This window comes from Tachyglossus aculeatus, chromosome 7 (assembly GCF_015852505.1).
Source record: "Tachyglossus aculeatus isolate mTacAcu1 chromosome 7, mTacAcu1.pri, whole genome shotgun sequence".
NCBI lineage: Eukaryota > Metazoa > Chordata > Mammalia > Monotremata > Tachyglossidae > Tachyglossus > Tachyglossus aculeatus.
In genome coordinates, this window is record NC_052072.1 from 48,340,451 (window position 1) to 48,360,324 (window position 19,874).

A 19,874-nucleotide genomic window follows, 5' to 3' on the forward strand; every position below is an offset into this window, starting at 1 on the left:
CTTCAATAATGCAAGGGATCTGTTCTTGAAAAACCCTGTTTACATGAAAATTCATGGTGCGGTATGAATGATATCACCTTCATAGCCAATTCTTCAGAAAGAAATCAATGGCCTTCTCTCCAAACACAAATCGCTGGAAGAACATCCCTTATTCCCTCAACAGTGTTCTATCCAAAATGCACAGGCTAAAACATGTGTCATGGGAAAACTGACTAATAATTCTTATGTTCATTTTTTTAATGGTACTTGTTAAGCACTTCCTATGTGCCAAGCACTGTTCTAAGCACTGTTCATGAGAAAATAGGATCTGATTTCATAACTTTCCCAACAATTTCACTTTTCAACAACACAAATTCTGACTTGCAGCTCACATGTTTATAGTGTATACATATTTTGACAGAAAAAAAAAACCAGGGATTCTGGGGACACAATTCAATAGCTTTTACGCCAGCTTCCAAACCCGATACATGTTCTGATAATCAAAGCAAACACATATGGATGCATTTTACCGTGCTGAAGTATTTTTCAAAAGGACTGGAGCCATGACGGAAGCTGATCCTTGGACTGAGAGACAAGAGACCTTTAAGCCCCGCGTTTCCTCATAACCCCAGAACCATCCTCTGCAAAAATACAAAGAATACTTCCTGTTGGTTTGAGGTGTTTATTAGCAGGGACAATGTGTAATAAAAATCACCCAGATTTACACAGTCATCCCTCAATCTTGAAATGCAGCTGCATGCCACTACAAAATCTGACCTCTCAATTCACTTTAATCATTACACTTTATTGAAATGACAATCAGAAATTTCACCTCATTTCCCAGTCATAAACATAAAAACGAGGTTTCATTGAAAACTGTCCCATTAATCCGGCATTTAAATAAAATGTGAGCAGGACAGGACACCACTACTGAAAGGACACAAGAGAGGAAGGTAGCGTTCACCAAGACACAAAAACTATTCCAAGAATCCTCCCCCACTGTGAGCTGTATTCAGTAGTTTTGACATTTACAGCATGAGCGAAAATATGCACCACCCAGAGCTATCTAAATAATGGGGCATTTTTGAGGAATCAAACTGCCACCTTTTGGGGATATTAAAATGCACATTCTGTTCTGTTTGTAGTACAACTGAAAACTTGTGGGAAATTGCTTAAATTTTATTTTATCCCAGGAAATTTCCTAGATGCTTGTTAAAAATTTGATAAAAAATGCCTTTATCACTGGGATGCTTTTTAAAGCCTGGTTTTGACCGGAGCTACATCGGTAGTGATGTTCCTTTGGGTAAATATTGGGTACAAGAAAAATCACTTCAAAACCTGTTGGGAAAATCAAGAATACTGACTTACAGAGCCAATATAATTTTTGCTCCTCCAGCACGTTTTAAAAGACTATCTGAAAACAAATGAGTATGTAAATATCTTCCTAGTACACATTTGGAAGAGTTGGTTATCTGGGAGAGACGAGGTCACTTCCCGCCTACCCACAGATACTGAGATTTGGATGCCGAATCCTGACACTAGGAGATGCCCAATGTCCTACTTTAAACCTGTATATACGTTTGTCCATATTTATTACTCTATTTATTTATTTTACTTGTACATATCTATTCTATTTATTTTATTTTGTTAGTATGTTTGGTTTCATTCTCTGTCTCCCCCTTCTAGACTGTGAGCCCACTGTTGGGTAGGGACTGGCTCTATATGTTGCCAACTTGTACTTCCCAAGCGTTTAGTACAGTGCTCTGCACACAGTAAGTGCTCAATAAATACGATTGATTGATTAATTGATTGACTGAAAGGGTCTAATAATTACAGAGGCTCCGTGTGCGAAGCTTGTGGGTTGAGGCGAAGGCTGGCCGGAGGAGGGGGTTACACCCGCCCCTATGGGTACCTGCTCTCCTCCTCTATCCACCAGGTTCTTTTTCGGGGATACTGGGGGTGCTTCCCCATCTCTGGAAGTGAGTTGGAGGGAGAGTGAGAGGGTGGGAGGGAAGGAGGGAGAACAGGGATGCCGCTGAGGACTGAGGGATAAGTGCGCCAGAACCAGTACATTCCCCATTGAGAAGACTTCCAGTCTGAGGTCCGCCATATGCAGTTCCAAGACAGCGAGTCCGGACTTGCCTTGCCCCGTGGGGACTCCAGACTGTAAGATTCATTCACTTATTCATTCAATCGTATTTATTGAGCGTTTACTGTGTGCAGAGCACTGTACTAAGCACTTGGGAATCAATCAATCGCATTTATTGAGCGCTTACTGTGTGCAGAGCACTGTACTAAGCGCTTGGGAAGTCCAAGTTGGCAACATATAGAGACGGTCCCTACCCAACAGTGGGCTCACAGTCTAGAAGGGGGAGACAGAGAACAAAACAAAACATATTACCAAAATAAAATAAATGTTTTATTATTTTTAATTATATAGTATTACAACCTGCTAACTGTGCCTCTTTCACCGATGACCTTTTTGCTCATGCTCTCTCTCCTGCCTCCGTGGGTAGGGAATGTGTTTCTTTTTTGTTGCACTGTACTCTTCCAGATGCTTAATACAGTGCTCTGCGCACAGTAAGCGCTCGATAAATACGAATGACTGACTGATTGGGCCATTCTGCCCTGCTCCCCTGCAGGGCCATTCCCAAAGTGTGTCTGGCCCAGCATGGGAAGTTTCTCTCTCCGAACGGGGTGGGTGGAGACAAGGACCTAGGTCCCGGGCTGGTGACTGGGAATGACATTTCACTTCTGAGCTGGGCTACACTCAAAACCCATTTCCCTGAGCCCTCTCAGGGAACCCCAGGAACTTTTATTCATTCATTCATTCATTCAATCGTATTTATTGAGTGCTTACTGTGTGCAGAGCACTGTACTAAGCACTTGGGAAGTAGAAGTTGGCAACATATAGAGATAGAAAGACAACAAAACAATTAACAAAATGAATAGAATAGCAAATATGCACAAGTAAAATAGAGTACTAAATCTGTACAAACATATACACAGGTGCTGTGGGGAGGGGAAGGCGGTAGGACGAGGGATGGGGAAGGGGGGATATGAGACTTGAAGAGCAAAGTGTTACACAAACTAATGATAGAGCAGCAGAAGCTTTTGACTAAAGGAGCACTAGAAATGATGAACTGCATTCTTTGAAAAAAATGACTTTTCTGGTCAACGGGTCTTGCTGTTTCATGTCGTGCTATGCATATTTTAAGGCAACCTTTCCCAGACAGTGTCACATAGCTCTGCTAGGAGTCTAAAGAGAAGTTAAGAGTCTGTGTTCATTTTACAAGACTTAAGAAGAAATTCTAAGTATCCAAAGATATTGCAGAATTACCTATAATACTCATGTTTATCTTTTGAGTATAACAACTGATCAGTGCATGGTCTCTCATCTATTTTCTCCTCCCAAGTTCCTTCTTTCCATCCTTCCGCATAACTTTGTAGGACATAAACTTGTTCAATAAAGGGTCCACCTGACTCTGTAAAAGAAACCAACTAGCATTCAAAACTGTTTTCCTGAAAATGTACACGCTCGTTAGAATGCCATCTTTATTGCCATAGTTTAACTTACCTTAGAAGTTGGCTTCACATTTTAATGTGGTACATATGGTACTAAATCAAGGAAGTGCTTTTAATAAAAAAAGTGGAACGGATTGGGCTTAATGAACAGTAAGAGAAAATGAAAGCTAATCTCTCCAAAGCCTTCTGCACTTACATAATTAAAAAATGACTTGCATCTTGGAATCAAATTTTGTTCAAGCTACACTGAAGTAATTGCTTTGGTACAGTGGGGTAGAAAATATATTCTAAACTAGTCATGATAAAATGAACCAAGAAGGTGTGGCATCATTTCTCAGATATTGGGTGTTTTCTTAATAATGGCATTTTACATGTAGATATGGCATTTCATTTAAGAATCTCCAAGTACTATAGAAAGTAACTCCTTAAGCATCAATACCACTGCAGAACCCAAATCTACCTTTGCCAGTTTCAAAATAAAATAGGTCAGTGGAAAGTTTATTGGTTTATAACTGCATCTATTAAACGTAAAACCACTGATAAAGCCTTTCAAAAGTTTAATTTGCAATCTTACCTCCATCACGGGAATAATATCCTGGCTTACCCTATTTCAATCAAGGCCAGCATTATTTATGTTTTTCCATAGCTCTGATGGCACTGCTCACCTACCTTCCTCTGGGTGAGGAAAAAGAATTAAGTTGAGGGCTGTTCCCTGATGAAAATATGGGTAAGAAGTCGATCACCTGGGCCAAGAGTAGCTTGGTGTCCCACATACTACTCTGTACTCCAATACAGCCAACCAGTGGTATTTATTGAGCGCTTACCGTATGCAGAGCACTGTACTAAATACTTAGGAGCGTGCAGCTCTACAGAGTTTGCAGACACATTCCCTGGACATAATGAGCTTACAGTCTACAGAGGGAGAAAGACAATAAGCAGCATGGCCTAGTAAATAGATCATAAGCCTGAGAGTCAGAAGGACCTGGGTTCTAGTCCCAGCTCTGCCACATGTCTGCTGTGACCTCACTTCACTTCTCTGGGCCTCAGTTTCCTCATCTGGAAAATGGGGATTAAGACCGTGAGCCCCACGTGGAACACGGACTGTGTCCAACCTGATTAGCTTGTGTCAACCCCAAGGCTAAGTACTATACTTGACACATCGTAAGCATTTAACAAATGCTATTTTTTTAAAAAAGACAAATATACAAAAGGTCAAAGAACATGCACCCTTCTCAGAAGTTAACTGAGGATGAACGGTCATGAAAAAAGGATCTAAAATAAATCTTTTCATTCCTATCCCTTTGCAAGTGTCAGTAAACTGGCCCCCTCACATTTGAGCCTGATTTTCCCACACTGTAAAAGGAAATGGGTCTGCCTATTGGATCCTATATTAAATATGTGCATTTACTGAGTACCGCTGTGGTGCACGTTAAGGACAGAACTGGACAATGACATTCCCCCAGAAATGTGTTTGCAACAGAGTTTTTTACTGAAAATTAACTAAAGTTTTTCTTCTGCTTTTATCCAAAACGTACCTAGTCAAAGAAAAAACAACTTTGAAACTCTCTTAACATTCAGAGTACTAATGTATACTTGGGTATCATGCATACCAAGAGTCCTCTGCCGATTAAGTCCTCTTTTCCGTGACTCGCTCTCCCTTCTGTGTCATCTATGCACTTGGATCTGTGACCTATTCAAGCGCTTAGTACAGTGCTCTGCACACAGTAAGAGCTCAATAAATACGACTGATTGATTGATACCCGCCCCATCCCAAGCCCAACAGCACTTGTGTTTGTATCTTTGAATTCTATATTATAAGCTACTTATTTATTTATATTAATATACATCTCCCCCATCTAGACTGGAAGTGTGTTATGGGCAGGGAACACGTCTGCTAATTCTGTTATGTTGTACTCTCCCAAACACTTAGTACAGTACTCTGCACACAGTGAGCGCTCAATTCATACCATTGATTCATTGATCTTGGGTGAGAAAATCCATGCTACAGGAAAGTGAAACAAACTTGCAAAGCACTATACTTTACCTGCGATAAACTGCTCATACTCGATGGCCGGAATGTTTCTGTTGAGGCTCGGTAGATCAAAAAATTCCGACCACGGGATTCGGACCTGATGAATATCAGGACTCTGCCAATGATAAAGGCGGCCCCACGGAGGCAGAACCAGCACCCAATCTTCAGTTTTCAACAAGGTCTTTAGAAGTGAGGCAACGCGAATATACACGTCTCTGCGGAGATTGAAACCCTCGGGGGGATTTACGTCATACAAAAGATACCTGGGGGGCGGGGATGGCAGGGGGGAATAAGAAAACAATTTTTCTTAGAGATGTTTGCTCACCAAATGTTGGAATAGAAGACTGAACCTGGGCCTCTGTTTTCTCAACTCTTCTCTTATTTTTTGCTAAACGTATGCGACACGCAGCTTCACTGGAACAGCACATTACTTGCATAAATGGGGCAACTGCCTATTCTGGGGACCCCATTTGGTGGCAAACTGTTGGGGGGAGAAGCTGGATGTGTGGTTTCCTGTATTTGCTTATTCAATTATTTATTGAATCGAAATGTTTTAAATGTTTTAAAGCTACTTGCGGGCAGAGAACATGTCGTGAAGCGGCTACGGAGTGGTATGCTACGACTGAATGAATGAATGGATGAATCTTACAGTCTGGACCCCCCACGGGGCAAGGCAAGTCCGGACTCGCTTGGGAGTAGGAGGACGTGGGTTCTAATCCTTGCTCCACCGCTTGTCAGCTGTATGACCCTGGGCAAGCCGCTTCACTTCTCTGGGCCTCAGTTACCTCATCTGTAAAATGGGGGTTAAGCCCTGTGGGTAGCCCACAAAAAGCTGCCTTTTTTAGTGACTATTTGTGATCCCACTGTTGGGTAGGGACTGTCTCTATATGTTGCCAACTTGTACTTCCCAAGCGCTTAGTACAGTGCTCTGCACAAAGTAAGTGCTCAACAAATACGATTGATTGATCTCACAAAGGAAAGACACAAAGGAAGAGAATGGCCAAGGTGTTAATGGGCTTTAATTGAGGTGGCCTGTGTGGGAGGAACTGTGGACGGAGGTGGGACTTTCTCTCCTTGGTCTCCCCAGTAATGGGCCTGGGCCAATCAATGAATGCCCCGGAGAGCCACAGCTGTGACACCTATGGTGGTTAAAAAGGAGGTCATTTTGAATCATGAGGGGGCACGCAGAGAAGGAGGAAATAAGCTGAGAGCAGTACTAGGAAGCAGAAAGAAAATGCATTGGCAGAACGGGCTCCTCTGATCAGATTGGTACTGGACCCTTGGTGGTGAGAGTGTATGTATGCGTCATTCCCTTGCATGCTGATAAAACCCTCTAAAAAACCTTCCACGGTAACCTTGGTGATCACAGGGGTGATGATGATGGCATTTATTAAGCGCTTACTATGTGCAAAGCACTGTTCCAAGCACTGGGGAGGTTACAAGGTAGGTTGTCCCACGGGGGGCTCACACCCTTCATTTTACAGATGAGGGACCTGAGGTTTCAAACCTTTGTCACTGTAGGATACTAATAGGATTCTTGCATTATGTTATAATTATGTCTTCTGATGAGTTTACTATTAAGTGAACTTTCCCACCACTGTAGAAGGCACTACCATTCTTTCTGTTTCACGGACCTGTAACCTTGGTGTTATCTTTGATTCGCCGCTCCCCCTCCATCCCCCCGTCTTACCTCCTTCCCTTCCCCACAGCACCTGTATATATGTTTGTACGTATTTATTACTCTATTTATTTACTTATTTTACTTGTACATATCTATTCTATTTATTTTATTTTGTTAATATGTTTGGTTTTGTTCTCTGTCTCCCCCTTCTAGACTGTGAGTCCACTGTTGGGTAGGGACTGTCTCTCTATGTTGCCAACTTGGACTTCCCAAGAGCTTAGTCCAGTGCTCTGCACACAGTAAGCGCTCAATAAATACGACTGATTGACACACAGCTGACAATTGGCGGAGCCGGGATTTGAACCCATGACCTCTGACTCCAAAGCCCGGGCTCTTCCCACTGAGCCACGCTGCTTCTCTAGCCACGCTGAACTCAAGTACTATGGCACTGAGGCTTCCCCATCCAGGAAGGTCCTGGTTGGGATGAGCAAGGGTGGGGGGAGGGTTGTGACAAGCCCTTGATCACCTTAATTACCTTGATCTACCCCAGTGCTTGGCACATTAAGTGCTTAATAAATACCATAAATTATTATTGCCACCTGTGTCGAATCCAACTTCTCCAGCCCCAACTGCTCTCCTCCTCTATAGTCTCACAATTCTGCCTGCCTCAGGGCATCTCTTTTTGGGGCCCCACATTCTCTTTTAGACTGTGAGCCCACTGTTGGGTAGGGACTGTCTCTACATGTTGCCAGTTTGTACTTCCCAAGCGCTTAGTACAGTGCTCTGCACATAGTAAGCGCTCAATAAATACGATTGATGATGATCAGACGAAGCATTAGAGAAGCAGCGTGGCTCAGTGGGAAGAGCACGGGCTTTGGGGTCAGAGGTCGTGGGTTCGAATCCCGGCTCCGCCACTTAGCTGTGTGACTTTGGGCAAGTCACTTCTCTGTGCCTCAGTTCCCTCATCTGTAAAATGGGGATGAAGACTGTGAGCCCCCTGTGGGGCAACCTGATCGCCTTGTAACCTCCCCAGCGCTTAGAACAGTGCTTTGCACATAGTAAGCGCTTAATAAATGCTATCATTATTATTATTATTATCAGTACTTTTGGATCCCACCGGAGGGATAATTGGGATAAGGAGTTTTAGGGTTCTACTCCCACTTTTATGTAACTGATTCCCAAACCTACCTCTCCAGCCCCAAGGTCTCTGCAAATTCACATTTCCCCCTGCTTCAGGACATCGCTACTTGAATGTCGTGCTAACATCTCTCTCAGTGAAAGCTCACAGGCCTGGGAATCAGCGGTCATGGGTTCTAATCCCGCTCCGCTACTTGTCTGCTGTAACACACTGAGTCACTTCCCTTCTCTGTGCCTCGCTGACCTCATCTGTAAAATGGGGATGAAGACTGTGAGCCCCACGTGGGACAACCTGGCTACCTTGTATCTACCCCAGTGCTTAGAAAAGTGCTTGGCACATAGTATGTGCTTAACAAATACCATCATTATTATTACTATGTAATAATAATGTAGTAATGTACTACTATATAGTAATAATTACTATTATTACTATGATTATTATTACTACAACATCCGCCAAGCTAGCTCTTCCTCCCTTCAAGGCCCTACTGAGAGCTCACCTCCTCCAGGAGGCCTTCCCAGACTGAGCCCCTTCCTTCCTCTCCCCCTCATCCCCCTCTCCATCCCCCCATCTTACCTCCTTCCCTTCCCCACAGCACCTGTATATATGTATATGTTTGTACATATTTGTTACACTATTTTTATTTATTTATTTTACTTGTACATATCTATTCTATTTATTTTATTTTGTTAGTATGTTTGGTTTTGATCTCTGTCTCCCCCTTTTTAGACTGTGAGCCCACTGTTGGATAGGGACTGTCTCTATATGTTGCCAACTTGTACTTCCCAAGCTCTTAGTACAGTGCTCTGCACACAGTAAGCGCTCAATAAATACGATTGATGATGATGATTACTACCATGTGGAAACCATGGCCTAGTAGCAACAGCACGGGCTTGGGAGTTAGAGGTCATGGATTCCCACTGTTGGGTAGGGACCGTCTCTATATGTTGCCAACTTGTACTTCCCAAGCGCTTAGTACAGTGCTCTGCACACAGTAAGCGCTCAATAAATACGACTGATTGATTCTAATCCTGACTCCATTTGTCTGCTGTGTGACCTTAGGCAAGTCACTTCACTTCCCTGTGCGTCAGTTCCCTCATCTGTAAAATGGGGATGAAGACTGTGAGCCCCTCTTGGGACAACCTGATTACCTTCTATGTACCCCAGCGCTTAGAACAGTGCTCGGCACGTAGTAAGCACTTAACAAATACCATGATACAGCGCTTAAAACAGTGCTCGGCACATAGCAAGCGCTTAACAAATACCATCATACAGGCTTGGCACGTAGTAAGCACTTAACAAATACCATTATTATTATTATTAGGACTCCTCCCCTTCCCACCCAAACCAAATCGGGTTGGCCCCAGTCCTTGTCCCAAGTGGCGCTCCGTCGTCTTAATCCCCATTTGACAGATGAGATGACTGAGGCATGGGGGAAGTGAAGTGACTCGGCCAAGGCCACCCGGCAGAGAGGAGGCAGAGCCACGATTAGAACCCACATCCTCCAACTCATTCATTCCTTCATGAATGAATTACTGAATGAATTTATTTACTGAACCCCCCCGCATCTTCTGCTCCTCCTGCCCTACCCCCTTCCCCTCCCTATAGCGCTTGTATATATTTGTACAGATTTATTACTCTTATTTTATTAATGATGTGTATAGATCTATAATTCTATTTATCAATTTTGATAGTATTGATGCCTGTCTACTTGTTGTGTTGTCTGTCGCCCCGCTTCTAGACTGTGAGCCTGTTGTTAGGTTGGGATTGTTGTTAGGTTGGGATTGTTTCTATCTGTTGCCAAATTGTACTGTTGCCAAGCACTTAGTACAGTACTCTGCACGCAGTAAGAGCTCAATAAATAGGTTGTCTGTCTCCCCCTTCTAGGCTGTGACCCCTTTGTGGGCAGGGATTACCTGTATCTGTTGCTGAATTGCACTCTTCCAAGCGCTTAGTACAGTGCTCTGCACCCAGTGAGCGCTCCATAAATACGACTGAATGAACGGATGAATCCAGCACTTAGAACGGTGCTTGCCACATAGTAAGCTCTTAATACCATAATAATAGGTAGGGACTGTATATGTTGCTGAATTGTACTCTCCCAAACGCTTAGTCCAGTGCTCTGCACAGTGAACGCTCAATAAATACGACTGAATGGATGAATCCAGCGCTTAGTACAGTGCTTGCCACATAGTAAGCACTTAATACCATAATAATGGGTAAGGACCGTCTCTATCCGTTGTTGAATTGTCCTCTCCCAAGCGCATACTGTGCGCAGAGCACTGTGCTGAGTGCTCCATAAAGATGATAGAATGGGTGAATCCAGCGCTTAGCACAGTGCTTGGCCCATAATAAGCGCTTAAATACCATAATAATGGGTAGGGACTGTCTCTATCTGTTGCCGAATTGTACTTCCCAAGCGCATAGCGGCACGGCTCAGTGAAAAGAGCCTGGGCTTGCGAGTCGGAGGTCGTGGGTTCGAATCCCGGCTCTGCCACTTGTCAGCTGTGTGACGTTGGGCCAGTCACTTCCCTGAGCCTCAGTTCCCTCATCTGTAAAATGGGGATTAAGGCTGTAAGCCCCACGTGGGACAACCTGATCACCTTGTATTCCCCCCACCCAGCACTTAGAACAGTACTTCGCACATGGTAAGCGCTTAATAAATACGACTGAATGGATGAATCCAGCGCTTAGAACAGTGCTTGCCACATAGTAAGCACTTAATACCATAATAATGGGTAAGGACCGTCTCTATCCGTTGTTGAATTGTCCTCTCCCAAGCGCATACTGTGTGCAGAACACTGTGCTAAGTGAGTGCTCCATAAAGACAAGTGCTCCATAAAGATGATGGAATGGGTGAATCCAGTGCTTAGAACAGTGCTTGGCACCTAATAAGCACTTAAATACCATAATAATAGGTAGGGACTGTCTCTATCTGTTGCCGAATTGTACTTCCCAAGCGCACAGCGGCACGGCTCAGTGAAAAGAGCCTGGGCTTGGGAGTCGGAGGTCGTGGGTTCGAATCCCGGCTCTGCCACTTGTCAGCTGTGTGACGTTGGGCCGGTCACTTCTCTGAGCCTCAGTTCCCTCATCTGTAAAATGGGGATTAAGGCTGTAAGCCCCACGTGGGACAACCTGATCACCTTGTATCCCCCCCCACCCAGCACTTAGAACAGTACTTCACACATGGTAAGCGCTTAATAAATACCATCATTATTATTATTATAAGACAGTGCTCTGGACGCAGTGAGCGCTCCATAAATACGGTTGAATGAGTCTGTTGCCGCCGTGTCCTCTCCCAACCGCATAGCACAGTGCTCTGCACACAGTAAGCGCTCCATAAACAGGGCTGAATGACTGACTCCGTTGCCGACTTGTCCTCTCCCAGCGCTTAGTCCAGTGCTCTGCACGGTGAGTGCTCCATAAAAACATTTGAATGACCCTGTTGCCGACGTGTTCTCTCCCAAGCAACTAGCACAGTGCTCTGCACACAGTAAGCGCTCCATAAATACGACTGAATGAACGAATGCCAACTTGCTCCATAAACAGGGCTGAATGAATGAATCTGTTCCCGACGTGTCCTCTCCCAAGCGCCTAGCACAGTGCTCTGCGCACAGTAAGCGCTCCATAAATACGACTGAATGAATGAACGCCAACTTGCTCCATTAATAGGGTTGAATGAATGAATCTGTTCCTGACTCCTCTCCCGTATAGCGTACAGCATAGTGCTCTGCACCCGGTGAATGAGCGCTCCATAAACAGGGTTGAATGACTGATTCTGTTGTCGACGTGTCCTCCCCCAGCACCTAGCACAGTGCTCTGCACACAGTAAGTGCTCCATAAATAGGGTTGAATGAATGACTCTCTTGCCGACTTGTTCTCTCCCAAGTGCCTAGCACAGTGCTCCGCACACAGTGAGCTCTCTTCCTCCCTTCAAAGCCCTACTGAGAGCTCACCTCCTCCAGAAGGCCTTCCCACACTGAGCCCCATCCTTCCTCTCCCAATACCCCCCAGCCCTACCTCCTTCTCCTCCCCACAGCACCTGTATATATGTTTGTACAGATTTATTACTCTATTTTACTTGTACACATTGACTATTCTATGTATTTTATTTTGTTAATGATGTGCACCTAGCTTTACTTCTATTTGTTCTGACGACTTGACACCTGTCCACATGTTTCATTTTGTTGCCTGTCTCCCCCTTCTAGACTGGGAGCCTGTTGTTGGGTAGGGACCATCTCTATTTGTTGCCAACTTGTCCTTCCCAAGCGCTTAGTCCAGTGCTCTGCACACAGTAAGCGCTCAAGCAGCGTGGCTCAATGGAAAGGACCACTATTGGGTAGGGACTGTCTCTATATGTTGCCAACTTGTACTTCCCAGTGCTCTGCACACAGAAAGCGCTCAATAAATACGATTGATGATGATGAAAGAGCCCGGGCTTTGGAATCAGAGGTCAGGGGTTCAAATCTCTGCTCCGCCAATTGTCAGCTGGGTGACTTTAGGCAAGTCACTTCACTTCTCGGGTCTCAGTTACGTCATCTGTCAAATGGGGATTAAGACTGTGAACCCCCCGTGGGACAACCTGATCACCTTGTAACCTCCCCAGCGCTTAGAGCAGTGCTTGGCACATAGTAAGCGCTTAATAAATGCCATTATTATTATCCTGGCTCCGCCACTTGTCAGCTGTGTGACTTTGGGCAAGTCACTTCATTTTTCTGGGCCTCAGTTCCCTCATTTGTAACATGGAGATGAAGACTGTGAGCCCCCCTTGGGTCAACCTGATTACCTTGTAACCTCTCCAGCACTTAGAACAGTGCTTTGCACATAGTAAGCGCCTAATAAATGCCATTATTATTATTATCCCAGCTCTGCCAATTGTCAGCTGTGTGACTTTGGGCAAGTGACAACTTCTCTGGGCCTCAGTTCCCTCATCTGTCAAATGGGGATGAAGACTGTGAGTCCCCTGTGGGACAACCTGATCACCTTGTAACCTTCCCAGCGCTCAGAGCAGTGCTTTCCACACAGTAAGCACTTAATAAATGCCATTATTATTATTATTATTATCCTGGCTCCGCCACTTGTCAGGTGTGTGACTTTGGGCAAGTCACTTCACTTCTCTGGGCCTCAGTGACCTCATCTGTCAAATGGGGATTAAGACTGTGACCCCCCGTGGGACAATCTGTTCACCTTGCAACCTCCCCAGAGCTTAGAACAGTGCTTTGCACATAGTAGGCGCTTAATAAATGCCCTCATTATTATTATTATTATGATGATGATAAATACAATGGAATGAATGAGTAAGCACTCCCTAAATAGGGTTGATGAATGAATGCCGGCTTGCTCCATGAATAGGGTTGAAGGAGTGACTGACTGGTCAAAAAGGAACTTTAGTGTAAATTTCCATAGGAAATTTACTTTTTAATCACCATAAACATCAAATAGGATTTTCATAGTATAAACGCTGTGATTTTCGAGAGTTCTTTCCCCTGACCCATTGGTTTGGGTAACCGTTGTGAGGATTTTGACAAACATAAGGGAGAGAAATGAAAATTCTATCCGAGGCAATCCTGTAATAACGCTAATCTAGAATGGATTTGGAAAAGGTTCCCCACCTGCTCTTGGCTAGGAAAGCGAAGGTGTGGCTTTGGTCTAGCTCTCTTCCTCCAAAGCCCTACTGAGAGCTCACCTCCTCCAGGAGGCCTTCCCATTCAATCGTATTTATTGAGCGCTTACTGTGTGCAGAGCACTGTACTAAGCGCTTGGGAAGTCCAAGTTGGCAACATAGAGAGACGGTCCCTACCCAACAGCGGGCTCACAGTCTAGAAGGGGGAGACAGACAACAAAACATATTAACAAAATAAAATAAACAGACCAGATTTTAGGGGTGCTGTGAAACTTGAACTTACAGGATTTTAGTGACAGTTTGAATATTCATTCATTCAATCGTATTTATTGAGCGCTTACTGTGTGCAGAGCACTGTACTAAGCGCTTGGGAAGTCCAAGTTGGCAACATATACAGTCCCTACCCAACAATGGGCTCACAGTCTAGAAGGGGGAGACAGACAACAAAACATATTAACAAAATGAAATAGATCAGATTTTAGTGATGCTGTGAAACTTGAACTTACAGGATTTAGTGACAGTTTGAATAGTCATTCATTCAATCGTATTTATTGAGTGCTTACTGTGTGCAGACCGTACTAAGCGCTTGGGGAAGTACAAGTTGGCAACATCTAGAGACACTCCCTACCCAACAATGGGCTCACAGTCTAGAAATATGTGGGTTGGCAGAGCAATGAGAGTCGAGGATAACACCAAAGTTAAAGGCTGCAGCGTGGCTCAGTGGAAGGGAGTCAGCGGTCATGGGTTCAAATCCCGGCTCCGCCACTTGTCAGCTGGGTGACTTTGGGCAAGTCACTTAACTTCTCTGTGCCTCAGTTCCCTCATCTGTAAAATGGGGATTGACTGTGAGCCCCCCGTGGGACAACCTGATCACCTTGTAACCTCCCCAGCGCTTAGAGCAGTGCTTTGCACATAGTAAGCACTTAATAAATGCCATCATTATTATTGTTGTGAGACAGAAAGGTTGGTGGTGCTGTCTACAACGACAGAAAAATCTGGAGGGTTTAAGTGGGAAGATGAGGAGCTCTGTTTTGGATATGTTAAGTTTGAGGCGTCAGAGGGACATCCAAGTAGAGATGTCCTGAAAGCGGGAAGGAATGCAAGACTGTAGAGAGCCCCCTTCTTCCTCTCCCTCTTTTTCCCCTCCCCTTACCTCCTTCCCCTCCCCACAGCACCTGTATATACGTACATATGTTTGTATGTATTTATTATTCTATTTTATTTGTACATATTCTATTTTGTTAATATGTTTTGTTGTCTGTCTCCCCCATTCTAGACTGTAAGCCCACTGTTGGGTAGGGACCGTCTCTAGATGTTGCCAATGTGTCCATCCCAAGCAATTACTCCAGTGTTCTGCACACAGTAAGCGCTCACTAAATACGAATGAATGAATGAATGTTGGGTAGGGACCGTCTCTAGATGTTGCCAACGTGTCCTTCCCAAGCGCTTAGTCCAGAGCTCTGCACACAGTAAGTGCTCAATAAATACAACTGAATGAATGTTAGGTAGGGACTGTCTCTAGATGTTGCCAACTTGTACTTCCCAAGCACTCAGTACAGTGCTCTGCATACAGTAAGCGCTCACTAAATACGATTGAATGAATGAATGTTGGGTAGGGACCGTCTCTAGATGTTGACAACTTGTGCTTCCCAAGCACCTAGTCCAGTGCTCTGCACAGTAAGTGCTCACTAGATACGACTGAATGAATGAACGAATGTTGGGTAGGGATCGTCTCTAGATGTTGCCAACTTGTCCTTTCCAAGTGCTCAGCACACACTAAGCGCTCACTAAAAACGATTGAATGAATGAATGTTGGGTAGAGACCGTCTCTAGATGTTGCCAACGTGTCCTTCCCAAGTGCTTAGTCCAATGCTCTGCACACAGTAAGCGCTCACTAAATATGAATGCATGAATGAATGTTGGGTAGGGACCGTCTCTAGATGTTCCCAACTTGTACTTCCCAAAAGCTCAGCCCAGTGCTCTGCACACAGTAAGCGCTTGCTAAATACAATTGAATGAGTGAATGAATCAATCAATCGTATTTACTGAGCGCTTACTGTGTGCAGAGCACTGTACTAAGTGCTTGGGAAGTACAAATCAGTCTGTTGCCACGTGTCCTTCCCAAGCATTTAGTCCAGTGCTCTGCACACAGTAAGTGCTTACTAAATACGACTGAATGAATGTTGGGTAGGGACTGTCTCTATATGTTGCCAACTTGTCCTTCCCAGGTGCTCAGTCCAGTGCTCTGCACACAGTAAGCGCTCAGTAAATACGATTGAATGAATGAATGAATGTTGGGTAAGGACCGTCTCTAGATGTTGCCAACTTGTCCTTCCCAAAGGTTAGTCCGGTGCTCTGCACACAGTAAGCGCTCCATAAACACAACTGAATGAATGTTGGGTAGGGACCTTCTCTAGATGTTGCCAACTTGTCCTTCCCAGGCGCCTAGTACAGTGCACTGCACACAGTAAGTGCTCTCCAGATGTTGCCAACTTGTGCTCTGCATACAGTAAGCGCTTGCTAAATACAACTGAATGAATGCATGTTGGGTAGGGCCCGTCTCTAGATGTTACCAACTTGTCCTTCCCAGGCACTTAGTACAGTGCACTGCACACAGTAAGTGCTCACTAGATGTTGCCAACTTGTGCTGTGCGCACAGTAAGCGCTCAGTAAATACGACTGAATGAATGAATGAATGAATGAATGCTGGGTAGGGACCGTCCCTAGATGTAGCCAACTTGTCCTTCCCAAATGCTTAGTCCAGTGCTCCGCACACAGTAAGCGCTCACTAAATACGAATGAATGAATGTTGGGTAGGGACCGTCTCTAGATGTTGCCAACTTGTACTTCCCAAGCGCTCAGTACAGTGCTCTGCATACAGTAAGCGCTCACTAAATACGATTGAATGAATGTTGGGTAGGGACCATCTCTAGATGTTGACAACTTGTGCTTCCCAAGCGCTTAGTCCAGTGTTCCGCACACAGTAAGCGCTCACTAAATACGAATGAATGAATGTTGGGTAGGGACCGTCTCTAGATGCTGCCAACTTGTCCTTCCCAAGTGCTCAGCCCAGTGCTCTGCACACAGTAAGTGCTCAATAAATACAATTGAATGAATGAATGTTGGGTAGGGACTATCTCTAGATGTTGCCAGTGTGTCCTTCCCAAACGCTTAGTCCAGTGCTCTGCACACAGTGAGCGCTCAGTAAATACGACTGAATGAATAAATGAATGTTGGGTAGGGACTGTCTCTAGATGCTGCCAACTTGTCCTTCCCAAGCGCTCAGTCCAGTGCTCTGCACACAGTAAGCGCTCACTAGATACGACTGAATGAATGAACGAATGTTGGGTAGGGCCCGTCTCTAGATGTAGCCAACTTGTCCTTCCCAAGCGCTCAGTCCAGTGCTCTGCACACAGTAAGCGCTCAATAAATACGATTGAATGAATGAATGTTGGGTAGGGGCCGTCTCTAGATGTTGCCAACGTGTCCTTCCCAAGCGCTTAGCCCAGTGCTCTGCACCCAGGAAGCGCTCAATAAATACGACTGAATGAATGGATATTGGGTAGGGCCCGTCTCTAGATGTAGCCGAGCTGTCCTTCCCAGGCGCTCAGCCCAGTGCCCTGCCCGCAGTAAGCGCTCAGTCGATGCGATGGAATGACTCCCCATCTTACCTCCTTCCCTTCCCCACAGCACCTGTATATATGTCTATATGTTTGTACCTATCTATTACTCTATTTATTTTACTTGTACCTATCTATTCTATTTATTTTATTGTGTTAGGATGTTTGGTTTTGTTCTCTGTCTCCCCCTTTTAGACTGTGAGCCCACTGTTGGGTAGGGACCGTCTCTATGTGTTGCCAATTTGTACCTCCCAAGCGCTTAGTACAGTGCTCTGCGCATAGTAAGCGCTCAATAAATACAATTGATGATGATGATATACATGTATATATGGTTGTACATATTTATTACTCTATTCATTTATTTTACTTGTACATTTCTATCCTATTTATTTTATTTTGTTGGTATGTTTGGTTCTGTTCTCTGTCTCCCCCTTCCCTCTGCCCACCCGCCAAGCTAGCTCTCTTCCTCCCTTCAAGGCCCTGCTGAGAGCTCACCTCCTCCAGGAGGCCTTCCCAGACTGAGCCCCTTCTTTCCTCTCCCCCTCGTCCCCCTCTCCATCCCCCCGTCTTACCTCCTTCCCTTCCCCACAGCACCTGTATATATGTATATATGGTTGTACATATTTATTACTCTATTTATTTATTTATTCATTTATTTTACTTGTACATTTCTATCCTACTTATTTTATTTTGTTGGTATGTTTGGTTCTGTTCTCTGTCTCCCCCTTTTAGACTGTGAGCCCACTGTTGGGTAGGGACTGTCTCTATGTGATGCCAATTTGTACTTCCCAAGCGCTTAGTACAGTGCTCTGCACATAGTAAGCGCTCAATAAATACGATTGATTGATTGATTGATTGATTTTATTTTGTTGGTATGTTTGGTTCTGTTCTCTGTCTCCCCCTTTTAGACTGTGAGCCCACTGTTGGGTAGGGACTGTCTCTATGTGATGCCAATTTGTACTTCCCAAGCGCTTAGTACAGTGCTCTGCACATAGTAAGCGCTCAATAAATACGATTGATTGATTGATTGATTGATTGATTTTAGACTGTGAGCCCACTGTTGGGTAGGGACCGTCTCTAGACGTTGCCAATTTGTACTTCCCAAGCGCTTAGTACAGTGCTCTGCACATAGTAAGCGCTCAATAAATACGATTGATGATGATGATATATATTATATATGGTTGTACATATTTATTACTCTATTTATTTATTTTACTTGTACATTTCTATCCTATTTATTTTATTTTGTCGGTATGTTTGGTTCTGTTCTCTGTCTCCCCCTTTTAGACTGCGAGCCCACTGTTGGGTAGGGACTGTCTCTATGTTTCCAATTTGTCCTTCCCAAGCGCTTAGTCCGGTGCTCTGCACATAGTAAGCGCTCAATAAATACGATTGATTGATTGATTGATTGATTGATGATGACTGTGGACTGGATGACGGACGGACTGCTGCCGGCCTTACCGTGCGGTGCGGGCTGGGCTGGCTGGGGCGGTGTGGGGGGGGCGGGGGCGCGGGCGCCCCCCAGTGGCCGGGGCAGGACTCCCGCCCGCCCGCCGGGGCCCGGACCCCCAAGGCCGCCCCGGACAGCAGCCACACCCACGGCCACAGCCGCCCACTTCTCCTCGCCGCCGCCGCCGCGGGGCCCATGGCGGCCGTTGCCGCCGCCGCGCGCAGGCGCCGGGAGCATGCGCACTGGGCCCCGGCGCCTCCGGCCGCGCAGACTCCGTCCGAGCTGGCTGGGTTCACTCACTCACTCATTCATTCATTCATTCATTCATTCATTCATTCATTCATTCAATCGTACTTATTGAGCGCTTCCTGTGTGCAGAGCACTGTACTAAGCGCTGGGGAAGTCCAAGTTGGCAACATCTAGAGACGGTCCCTACCCAACAGTGGGCTCACAGTCAGTCACACACACACACACACACACACACACACACACACACACACACACAGTGTCATTCATTCATTTCTCTCTTTTCTCTCTCTTATTTCCTCTCTGTCTCTTTCTCTCTCTCTCCCCTTTCCCTCTCCTTCTCTTTCCCTGTCTCTCTCTGTCTGTCTCTATCTCTTTCTCTTCTCTGTTTCTCTCCCTCTTTCTCTGCTCTCTCTCTCTCGCTCTCTCCTTTTCGCTCTCTCCTTTTCACTCCCTCCATCAATCGTATTTATTGAGCGCTTACCGTGTGCAGAGCACTGGACTAAGCGCTTGGGAAGGACAAGTTGGCAACATAGAGAGACGGTCCCTACCCAACAGCGGGCTCACCGTCTAGAAGGGGGAGACAGAGAACAAAACCAAACATATTAACAAAATTAAATAGGATAGATATGTACAAGTA

The 19,874-nt window shown here is 45.1% G+C and overlaps 1 protein-coding gene across 1 annotated transcript in view; it reads right to left on the reverse strand.

The window, feature by feature from the left end:
• Positions 1–19,185, reverse strand: part of POFUT2 (protein O-fucosyltransferase 2) — a 37,423-nt gene extending 18,238 nt beyond the window's left edge. Inside the window, exons 1-4 of the mRNA XM_038748798.1 lie at positions 19,085–19,185; positions 5,549–5,799; positions 3,320–3,464; positions 510–620 (exon numbers count right to left, since the gene is read on the reverse strand). Of these exons, the coding sequence (XP_038604726.1) occupies positions 510–620; positions 3,320–3,464; positions 5,549–5,799; positions 19,085–19,185 (608 nt within the window). The remainder of the gene's footprint in view (positions 1–509; positions 621–3,319; positions 3,465–5,548; positions 5,800–19,084) is intronic.
• Between the last annotated feature and the right edge of the window lie 689 nt (positions 19,186–19,874).